Source organism: Chenopodium album, chromosome 8, assembly GCF_948465745.1.
Source record: "Chenopodium album chromosome 8, dcCheAlbu1.1, whole genome shotgun sequence".
Lineage (NCBI taxonomy): Eukaryota > Viridiplantae > Streptophyta > Magnoliopsida > Caryophyllales > Amaranthaceae > Chenopodium > Chenopodium album.
The window spans coordinates 35,811,885-35,823,572 of NC_137841.1; the positions used below are offsets into that span (position 1 = coordinate 35,811,885).

The 11,688-nt window shown below is 38.3% G+C and overlaps 1 protein-coding gene across 1 annotated transcript; it reads left to right on the plus strand.

The window, feature by feature from the left end:
- Positions 1-621: 621 nt before the first annotated feature.
- On the plus strand, positions 622-3,808 carry LOC145642932 (uncharacterized). The gene is made up of 5 exons (XM_081694087.1): positions 622-816; positions 871-1,990; positions 2,520-2,942; positions 3,036-3,250; positions 3,326-3,808. The coding sequence occupies exons 1-5, from the start codon at positions 622-624 to the stop codon at positions 3,806-3,808; spliced, it is 2,436 nt and encodes an 811-aa protein (XP_081550213.1).
- The last annotated feature ends 7,880 nt before the right edge of the window (positions 3,809-11,688 follow it).

Consider the following 11,688-nt stretch of genomic DNA (forward strand, 5'->3'; position numbering starts at 1 on the left):
CCCGGTTCCGTAGTTATCTTGTAATGTACCCATGTGTCTTTCAAAAGGGTAGCACCGCCTCATGAATACTAGACCACACAACTTAATATCACGCATCAAATGAAGAACCAGATGAACCATTATGTCAAAAAATGAGGGTGGGAAATACATCTCAAATTTGCACAAAGTCACAACCAAATCTGCTTGCAAAACATCTAGTGTACAAGGATCAAGCACTTTGCTACAAATTGTATTGAAAAACAAACAAAGGCTTGTAATCTCTTCCCTCACGTGCTTTGATAGAATACCACGGATTGTAATCGGTAGGAATACTTGCATCATAATGTGACAATCATTGGATTTCATACTTGTCAGCTTCAATTCTCTATTCAAGGTTACAAATCTTTTTATGTTAGATGAGTACCCTAATGGAACCTTAATGCCGTATAGACATGCACAAAACATACGTTTCTCAAATGCATTTATCAAAGGTAATTAAACTGAATGAAATTAACAAAGCTAATTGAATGTTAAAGAGTATAGGCAAGAACTAGAGAGAGAAAGTCTCAAGAACTAGAGAGAGAAAGTTGAAAAATCGATTGAAACCCACAAATTTGAGCTTTGATTTTCAACCCGATTTCAATGGAAAAGAGGAAGAAGGGTAAGGGAAGCAAAAGATCAGGTTCAAAATCAAAGAAAAAGCAAAAAGCAAGGCAGATTTTTGGGCCCAAAAAAAGGAACTATACGAAGAGGAACGAACAGAGCATTGCTTCTGGGGACGTTTCAGTTGAGAGCTGGCTAGATGAAGTAATGGAGAATTCTAGCCCTATGAAGGAGGTAACTCCAGAAGACTATGGTGAGCATAAGCAGGAGTTTAATAACTGGCTTTAGGTAATTCGTTCTTCTTCATCCGCCATTGATGATGAGCTTCGTACTGCTGCTTGTTGTGATAGTGTTTTAAATTTTGATAACCCAACTCCTATTTTGATGCTTGAGAACTCTAGGAGTAATTTGAATGTATTTTCCCCAATTTCTGAGAACCCCGATTTGCAATCCCCTATTTTTCAATCCCCAATCTCTAATTCTGTTGCTCGATTGAATTGGAGGGAGAGTTTGTTCCAGGGGACTAGGGATGAGGGGGTAGACCTCTCTGAGGGTGTAAAACTTTCTGAGGGGAGGAATGGGCCTGTAAGAGATAGTTGTGATAAGATCCAAATCAGTTTTGAGGATGTGCAACCAGAGATTGATTTCTGGAATTCAGCAATAGTCTGCCATGTGATTGGAATCAAGCCACCTCTGTCTGTTGTTAATGGGTTTGTTAGAAGACTTTGGGGTAAATTTGGTGTAGACAAGGTTTCATTAATGGAAAATGGGATTTTCCTTGTTCGTTTCAAGACAGTTGATGCAAGGGATCGTGTGTTGGGTTTAGGACCTGTATGGTTTGATAATAAGCCTGTAATAATGAGAAAATGGGTGGTGAGAATGGATTTGTCTGCTGAAACAGTGGACTTAGTCCCTATTTGGGTAAGCATGCCTGGTTTGAACCTGAAATACTGGGGACAAAAGGCTCTTATGAAGCTGGCTTCACTGATTGGGAAGCCTATTAAGACTGATAAGGTAACTGCTACTAAGGAAAGACTGGAGTATGCCCGGATTATGATGGAGGTTAAGTTCAATGCTGAGTTACCAGAATGCATTGAGTTCCTGGATGAGCTTGGTAACACAGTCAAGCAGGAGGTGAATTATGAATGGAAGCCTAGGGTGTGTAGGGTGTGTGGTGGGATTGGACATGATGATGCTCAATGCTCTAACCATAAAGTGCAAGCTAGGAAAATGGAGGGGCTGCCGGCTGGGAAAAATCAACAGCTTAATAAACTAAAGAAGAAGCCACAAAGAGTATGGAAGCCAATTCAAAAGCCTGATATTCAGAACCAGAATGATGGGACAAACACCTTGAATGGTGTTCAGCAGACTGATGATATTTGTCAAAAACCTCAGTTAGTGCAGTCAGGTGTATTTTTAATTAATAGAAGTGGTAACAAGTTTAGTGTCCTGGAAGAGGGGGAATGTTCTCACTCTTACCATGGATAAGTTCGGATTCTAGAATATAAGAGGTCTAAATAAAGCCAGCAAACTCTGTGATGTCCTATGGTTTATTAGACACCATGGAGTGGGTTTATTTGGACTTCTTGAAACAAAGGTGAAGGCTGTGAAGTTTGGTGATGTTTTTAATAGGTTTGGGAGTGAATGGTCTGTGTGTGCTAACTATTCCTACCATAAAGGGGGTAAAATTTGGGTGGTTTGGTTATCTCAGTTTTTTTATGTGACTGTGGTAAGATGTGAAGTTCAATTAATTCACATTTGTGTAGTACATTAAGCTACTGGTGTGAATTTTGAGTGTACTATGGTTTTTGGTTTGAATATTGCTGGAGCTAGGGTGCAGCTGTGGGAGTAGATTGTTGAGCTCAGTAATAAGGTTAATGGCCCTTGGATTTTATAAGGTGATTTTAATAATGTTCTGAATCTGAATGACATAATAGGGAGCACTGTGTCCTTAGCTGAGGTTGATCCTTTTAGATCCTATCTGAGGGGTGCTGGTCTCACTGATTGGGCTACGGGTGGAATCTTTTATACTTGGAATATTAAGCAAGAGGGCAAGGATAGAGTTTGCTCAAAGATTGATAGGGTTATTGTTAATAATGAGTGGATGCTGAAATTTGCTGATATGCAAGCTACTTTCTTCCCAGAGGGATTAATGGATCATAGTCCTTGTGTGATTAAATTGTTTGATTATGGTAATCACACTAAAAAACCTTTTAGGTTTGTGAATATTTGGGTGGACTCTCCAGATTTTCTACCTGGGGTTAAGGAAGTTTGGTGTAAAGAGGTTTCTGGTACTCTTATGTATCAATGTGTGAGGAAACTGAAGGAGGTAAAGCAGTCCTTAAAAGAGTCTAAGATGGGTAGATTTTCTTGTGTGGAGGTTGAGGATGCATTTGCTGAGAAACACCTTGAAGATATCTAGGTTAAATTGTAAAGTGATCCTGGTAATGAAGATCTTATCAGTCAAGAAAGACTGGCTAGGATCCAGTTTGCCAAAACTCATTCTGATAGGTTTAACTTCTTAAAACAAAAGGCAAAGGTACATTGGCTTAAGGATGGTGATATGAACAATGCCTTCTTTCATGTTGTGATTAGGAAGAGAAGACTTCAGAATAACATTTACTCTATTGTGAATGATGAGGGGATTGTTATCTCTGAACCTAGACAAGTATGTTAAGCTTTCCTTCAATATTATCAAGGTTTACTTGGTACTGAGACTCATATGAATGGTAATATCCATCAGAGAGTTATCTCTAAAGGTAAAGTGCTTTCTGAAGATCAGGGCATTAGTTTGTGTAGGGAGTTTTGTGAGCAAGATGTTAAGAGAGCTCTGTGGAGCATTGAAGATAACAAAGCTCCTGGTCTTGATGGGTTTTCCAGCAAATTCTTCAAGGCTACCTGGAGTTTGGTTGGTCCTGATATCACTAAAGTTGTCCTGGATTTCTTTAGTTCAGGCAAGCTCCTTAAGCAGATCAATGCTACCACCCTTACTTTGATCCCTAAGGTTGAGCATGCTAATAGGGTCACTCAATTTAGACCAATTGCTTGCTGCAATGTGGTTTACAAGATCATTTCTAAAATGATTTGTGATAGATTAAAGGAAGTGCTTCCTGATCTAATTGATGGGTATCAAGGTGCTTTTGTTTATGGGAGATCTATCTTGGATAATATTTTGATTTGCCAGGACATGCTTCAAGCCTACAATAACAAGAGAAAGCCTCCTTGATGTACTATTAAGGTTGATTTGAGGAAGGCTTATGATTCTGTTAATTGGAGATTTATTCATGAGATGTTGAATGCTCTCAAATTCCCCACCAAGTTCATCTCCTGGATTATGCAGTGTGTGACCACTCCTTCTTTTTCTCTGCTGCTCAATGGGGGTTCTTATGGTTTTTTCAAAGGGAAAAAGGGTGTGAGGCAGGGTGATCCTATGTCTCCTCTTCTGTTTGTTATTGTGATGGAATATCTAACTAGACTTCTCAGGAAAGTAGGTAAAAAGAGAGATTTTAAGTTTCATCAAAGGTGTACTTCCTTAGCTCTTAATCATTTGATCTTTGCTGATGACCTGATGTTAATCTCTTACGGGAACACTGAATCTGTGAAACTCCTCATTAGAGCTTTGAAAACTTTTGAGGCAAGATCAGGGCTTCAAGCAAACCTTGACAAAACAGCAATTTACTTTGGGAATGTTCAGCAGCAGGTGCAGGATAGTATTTTGATAAGTTCAGGGTTTGTCATGGGTGATATGCCTTTCAGGTACCTTGGTATCCCTCTCAATGCTAAATACTTGAAAATGAATGATTATGATAGTCTGATTGATAAAATGCTGATGAGACTACAATGCTGGAGTAGTAGAAACCTGTCATATACTGCTAGAGTCACCCTTGTTAATTCTGTTCTTATGAGCTTACATACTTATTGGGCTCAGTGTGTTCTTCTACCTAAGAAAGTGGTGGATAGAATCACTCAGTTATGCAGGGATTTCTTATGGAGTGGAAATGTTGTGCTATCTAAGTCCCCCCCAGTTGCCTGGGATTGGGTTTGCAGACCTAAGAGGTGTGGTGGTTTAGGTATTAGGAATTGCAGAAACTGGAACAGAGCTGCCCTGGGAACCTATGTTTGGAAAATTGCAAAAAAATCTGATTCTTTATGGGTTAGATGGGTTCACTCGGTATATATCAAGGAGGATGATTGGTGGGATTATAAACCAAAGAAAGATGCTGGTTGGGCCTGGAAGATGTTATGTAAGGTCAAGGATGAGCTTAGAGAGGGGTTTGAAACTGAGGATTGGTTAAATAAAAAGTATAGAATCAAAGATGGCTACAAGTGGCTTCAGGGTAATATGGACAAAGTCAACTGGTATGACTGGGTTTGGAATCCCTTTAACATTCCTAAGCATACTTTTATTAACTGGCTCTCAGCTCTGGATACGCTCAGAACTAGAGACAGGCTAGCTCAGTTTGGGGTCTGTAACTCTATTGACTGTCTTTTGTGTGGTGAGGATGCTGAAACCATCAATCATCTTTTCTTTGGTTGTAGCTATAGTACAAAGGTCATTGAAGATGTTGCTCACTGGCTTGGTTTCCCTAGTTCCCTTTTGTAGTCTCTTAACAGCTGGAAGAACTTGAAAATGAGAGATAAAAACTGTATCCAGGAAAAAATGATCATGGCTTGCTTGTCTGCTATTGTTTATAATATCTGGATGGCTAGAAACCATGCTTTTTTGTTTAAAGTTGTTCTAAGACCAGATTTTCTCTCAAAATGTGTTAAGAGAGAAGTGATGATTAGATGCCAGCAAATGATCAATCATACTTGGAATATTGATGATTGTAAATGGCTGCAGCACCTCAAGTCTTGTATCTAGCTGGGTTTTTTTTTAAGTGCTTGTTTGCTGTTTAGTCTGGTTGTATGGGGAGTAGGGTGTAAGTCCTTTTGTTTTTGCAGGTCTAGGTTTCCCTGAGCCCTTCCTAGAAGGTACCAGGAATCTCTTTGAAACCATGATGTTTGTTTGCCTTTGATGTCAAGGCTTGTGTAGCTTTGGGTTCCTGCTGGCCAGGATTGTACATTATTCTTTTGTACAGTTTTTTTTATCAATACACTTTCTTACCCTCCAAAAAAATACATACGTTTCTCTACCCTTGAAAATGCATAGCAAGCCGTAGGTAATAAGTCTTTTCATCCTTCCCTTTACTCTCAACTTTCTTCTTTGACGCATCTGTGGCCTTTCCCTTTCCCTTTCCCTTGGTCTTCTCCTTCCCATTTTTTGAAACATTTTCATCTTCTTTTCTCGGTTCCTTCCCCTTCTAACCTTTTCCTGAGGCCACAATTTTGGACGAATCCCCATCTTTTTCAAATCTAACCGTGCAACCTTTCCATCCTTTATTTTGTCATGGATATTCATAAGCGTTCCAAAAGGAGGATCACACACATTCGTCTCTATATGCATCACAGCAAGACAGTGCCTAACATCATGTTCTGTCAAGTACGGAAGCTTCCAAAAGATTGATTCTTTCTTAAACAAAGCAACTGAAACCACAGTTTTTTCTAACTTTCAAAAAACTGTTCGTATCCCTTTCACCCGAGAACAAATCTCAGCACCAGTCAATGGTCTAGGTGCAGTATCCTCTTCCATTGTTCCATCGAAAGCCTTTTTCTGCCTACGGTATGGGTGATCACGCCTAAGGAACCTTCGAGTTTACAAGTAGAAATCTTTGCGAGAATGAGTAAGGTATACGCTTGATGTGTCATCAATACATATAGGGCATGCTTTTTTACCTTTGACCTTGTACCCACACAAGTTGCCATGTGTAGGGAAGTCATTCATGGTCCACATAAGGGCTGCACGCAATGTTAACATCTCGTTTGGATGAGCATCAAAAACAGAAACCCCTTCGTCCCACATCTTTCTCAAGTCATCAATAAGCAGCGCAAGGTAAACATCTATGTCGTTTCCAGGTTGCCTAGGCCCCGTTATTAGCAATGAAAGCATTACATACTTACGTTTCATGCACAGCCAAGGAGGCAAATTATAAATCACTAAAAGTACCGCCCATGTGCTGTGTTGGGTACTAAGAGTGCCAAATGGATGCATCCCGTCCGTGCACAACCCAAGCCTTAAATTTCTGACTTCATCACCAAATTTCTCAAACTTCAAATTAATGTTCTTCCACTGTGGAGAGTTAGCTGGATGCTTCAGCATTCTGTTTTTCTTTCTTCCCTTTGCATGCCACCTTAATTTTTTAGCGTCTTTTGGTATTGAGAATAGACGCTTAAACCTTGGAATAATGGGAAGATACCACAACACTTTAGTAGGAGGTCCATCCGTACCAGGATTGCAACTTATACGCTTGTAGCGCGACCGCTTGCATCGTGGACACTCTTGCAATTGTTCATACTCATTTTGATACAGAATACAGTCATTAGGACATGCATGTATCTTCTGATACTCCAAACCAAAGGGAAACATGAACTTCTTTGCGTAATAGTACGACTTAGGAATTTCATTCCCATCAGGCAACATATCACTTAATGCGGTCAACAAAGAAGTAAAACTAATGTCCGTCCACCCATGCTTTGACTTAAAGTTGAAAAGTGTTAGCATGATCGATAGTATGGAGTATTTTTGCACCCAGGATACAAAGGCTTTTTGGAAGCCTCCGATAATAACTCAAACACTCCACCTTCAACACCATGCAACATCTCATCCACGTGTTCATCCTCGAACTCATCCGCCTGATCATCATCGGCTCCATCCTCACCATTATCAACAATATTGTCATCATTCTCATATTAGATGCCCATGGCCATTTAAAAGCCTAGGAATTTACACTTGGTTGGGTGTATTAGGATTTGAATTCCTGACTGTTTGGGAGACCTTGAATTAGAAATGATACTCTCATTACGCTTTTTTGTAAGAAACAAGTGGGAGTCGCCAATGAGTTTTAGGAAAACTCATAAACTCGTTCATGCCTTTCTCCCAAGTAGAGTTCAAGGGAAAATTAGCACAAATAGTAAGTTTACTCATGCCCAAATTAATCTACATAAACTAGAAATGAGTACGGGAGCGAGGGTACTAAGATAACGTTCCGTTTAGAGGTGAATTGCTATCTTAGCCCTAGTACGGCCTATACTAGCTCTTCCTTTTTCACAATTTCATTACCAAATAATATATGCAACGTGATACCTAAAGACTAAGTTAGTTGATTTTATTTACAAGTATTAATCACGTAGGAATTATATTGCAAAAGTCATTATTCTTTGTTTAATCAATATCGTGAAAAGAACAAAATAAATAATATTCGCCTTGTCTTAAGTGATAAAACAACAATTAATTATCAAATTCTATTCTTGATAAACAAAAGAATTCAATGTGAATTAATTAATTAAAATTTTGTTTAAAGTGATCAAACAACACTATTTATTCAATTAAAGTTATTTAAACAATAAAGGAAAAGTGATTTATCTAAGTGCTCAGGAAACTAATTGTTCTTCATTTATGTTAAATCTCCGTTAACTATGTTTATGGACTTTCTTTCTTCTTCGTACCTTTAAGAGCTTCAATGGATGGATTAGGGTTGAAGAGTAGTTGGGAAGAAAGAGGGAAAAGTAGTATGATAGTAAGAGAAGAAGAGAGATTAGGGTTTAGAGAATAATAGGGTTTTAATTCTGATTTTTCCGAGGCTCGTAATGCTGAATGAAGAACCCTATTTATGGGCATAGGTATCTTGGTTTAGGGTTTTAGATCCGCGCCGTCAGGTGGTGCGCGCAACTCCTTGAGTTGCGCTGGGTTCCGCGCGCCTCTCAATGGGTCGCGCGCGCAAGGCGCGCGCCATTGATTGAGTTGCGCTGGTTTGCAGTTTGCCTTAGACGAAAGCGCCTTTTTAAAACTTCCATAGCTTTTGATTGTAGAGTCGGATTAAGGCGTGTTAGATATCATTGGAAATCTCTGAATGTATACTTTCTAATTCCGTTATAATTAGGTTACAATACGCTATATATCAAACGGTATGGCCGCTTGAGTGCAAGGGTAACGATTTTGGGCCCGGTTTAATGTTTTGATCATAACTTCTTTGTTTTGGCTTAGAATTAGGCTTATAATATACCGTTGGAAAGATCTTTGAAAGGGCTATTCATCTGTATATTACTTTAATGGGAATTAGATGGTTGATTTATCTTTTCGACTCAGTTTTTAACAATGTAGGTTCCATTGGATCCAATCATTGTATTTGACGCAATTGAGTCCGTTATTAATCAAGTTTAAACATGTATGAACATGTTTTAGGCCTAATTAGTAATTGGACAAGGATCTAAGATAAATTGGTCTCAAATATGGGTTTCAACTTACTTCATAATTCTTTTCATTGTCCATAAACATTTCAACTTTGATCTAACATGAAGAAAGAATTTTTGTAACATCATCATCGCACTTCCTTTCGGGACAACAGACCAAACGCTGGTGTCTACAGTTAGCCCCCACTTTGATCAAGTCTAGAATAGATGATGAATAAATCAGAGACTCATTTTGTGAAGTTCCCTTAGAATAGAGAATCTTTCAGAAATAGTAAGGATGTCAAAACGATCCTTTGTTCGCTAAGTGTTTGAAACAAGTAGCTATTAAGGCTAGAGAATTTATCTCTAGTCTCAACGCACTAAAGAATCTAGATTGATCCTTTGCATTTGCAGAACACTTTTACAAGTAAAGGTGTTCTGGGTGATGTCGAGTCATGAGAAGAGATTTGTTTTAAAAAAGAATAAAAGGGGATGATTTCCTCTCAATCGTGTCATCGTTGGTCTAAAGTCCCTCGATATGTTATTGAAACTTTAGCCTGACTTTAACAAAGTAAAAAGGGTTTTCGGTATTCGAGCCAAAATGGTCTGGTATTCGAGCCGGATGTCCACAAGATAGAAATACATGTCTCAGGACTGGAGGCATACATCCAAATCCAGTGAGAGGGAAGAAAGTCAGCAACTCTCTCAGCAGTTTTGTCCACAAGATGAGTACACGTGTCTCAAGACTAGGGGCACGTGACCACATAGGCACGACATCGTCTAATCGCTTCTTTATACAGGGGGTGGTCGGACACCCTAACTGTCCGGTAAGTTAGTAAGCGCACTAACTACCGTATTTGCTTCCATTAAAGAAGTGCATGTTCCCGATGGTTCGGCGCGTCTGTCGACTCATCAGCTAACGCCTACAGTTATTCTCTACCTTTTAGTTCCGAGAGGTAGATCTCTCAAAGCTTGGGCTGAAGTGAAATTTTACGCAACACCTACGCTGTACAATTTTGCGCGCGTACGATACGCCATTTGCATTTTTACGCTGCATGAAAACGCCTTCCTTTTGGCTTCGGACGTGAAAAAAGAAGAAAACCAGAACATTAGTAATGTCAGTACAGTAAAATGACAAATCTGTCTATGGGTGCTTTTATGTAAAGCACCACCACGAACGTCTTAAGGCACTCTTACGAAAAACGTTCAAAATGTATGCTTGGGGAAGGCACAAAGCACGGTGTGCATACAATATGATGCAAAAAACTAACAAAGAAGGAAATAAACTACATAATGCAAAGAAATTTAAAGGATTTTGATAATTTGCGCTCCATTACGTCTAATGACGAGCAAAAACCGTTGAAAAATTATCAAACGGATCAAAATCCGGAAGCCGGTCATTTTAGTTACCAGTATCTGAGGCAACTCATTAGGTCGCGCCGGCTAGGTGCGCACATCATTCTGAGTTGCACAAGTTTGTCACGCGCAACTGATTCAGTTGCGCGCAACATTTAATTCAGCAAACAAAAAACGCTGAACACGATTTTCATTTCGCATTCTCTCGCCTCCCTTTATGCCATTTTCGAACCTTTCTCTCTCTAGAAAGATTGTTTTCTTGCGATTTTCAAAGCTAAGGGAAGTAGATCTCGCTCTTAATTCATATTTTCCATAATTCGTTCATTCTTGGCTGAATTTGGGCGATTTTTGAACCGTTAAACCCCAAATTTTGAATTTGGGGGTTTTTTATTTGACTTGTTTTCATGAATTTGTTTGTTTGTCGTTGTGACATGTTTAAGAAATATATTGCAACAAATTTCATGTGAAGTGATAAAGTATTATTCCTGTGTGAGCATGTCAAGCATATTTGTGTTTTTTTTGTTCATTCAAATTTTGACTTTGTGCTTGAACTACATTTCTCTTTTTTGCTCACATAGACTATACTTGTTAATTTTAATGTAAATTGAAATGTTTAGAACAACGATTATGCATTAAAATTGTAAATGAAATTTTGAACTTTTATAATAGCATCAATTTGTTCTTGCAACTCATGTTTTTTTTTTCGTGCGTAAGTTGCAAAATTGGTTTTATCAATGATAAAAAATAACCGATGGTTATTATTGTTTACTTAAAAAACTGTGATTTCAAAATTTCCACAAAACTAGTTAGTTTTAGGAAATTCTTGAAGAGATCATCGAACAAGAATAGTTTGGCTATACTTCGGGCTTTTGAGCCCCCATTTTATGTTTTCAAATATTGTCGCCCCCAATGTTGGGTGACTTCGATGACTTTTTTTTTTTTAATAATTAGACCCTTTCATGTTGCTTGGAATGGGTCTAGAAATCCCGTGTTTCGTCTTATTATGATAACAACTATGATCTTGGAAACGAATAAACTAGTGTGTTTAAATCGTGTTTTGACCATTCATAGTTTTAATAAAGAAGTTTGCTAAGTCTAGTAATATTGGTCATTCATTAGAACAAGTAAGGGGGGAAATGAATTGTTGTTCAAATTTTTAGTCTATTCTTGCTACTTTTGAATTCTTTCTTTTGATTTAAATTTTGTCATTGTTTTGAAGCTCAAGAAAGTAGGTATTATCCTCCTTGCAAAATTCCAATGTGAGCAACAATGGAGAATAATTTAGTATGAAGACTTCTTAATTTCAAATTTAGGAGTCTTTTGTTTACATTCTAACTCATGAAATTGTTTGTCTTATGTTAATAATGTGTCTTGATACAATTTTCATGATGAATGATTGAGTACTAAGCTTTCGTATGAGCAAGTATCACGATTTTGTTGCTCTAAACTAGTCATACTCTCTAATCTCTAGAGTAAATTGAA

Bases quoted from the DNA above. Each gene is read 5' to 3' on its own strand.
- LOC145642932 (XM_081694087.1), top strand. From the start codon at position 622: ATGGAAAAGAGGAAGAAGGGTAAGGGAAGCAAAAGATCAGGTTCAAAA. The intron at 2,943-3,035 runs GTAGATTTTCTT...CTGGTAATGAAG, and splicing joins CTTAAAAGAGTCTAAGATGG to ATCTTATCAGTCAAGAAAGA. The intron at 3,251-3,325 runs GTATGTTAAGCT...AATATCCATCAG, and splicing joins TTATCTCTGAACCTAGACAA to AGAGTTATCTCTAAAGGTAA.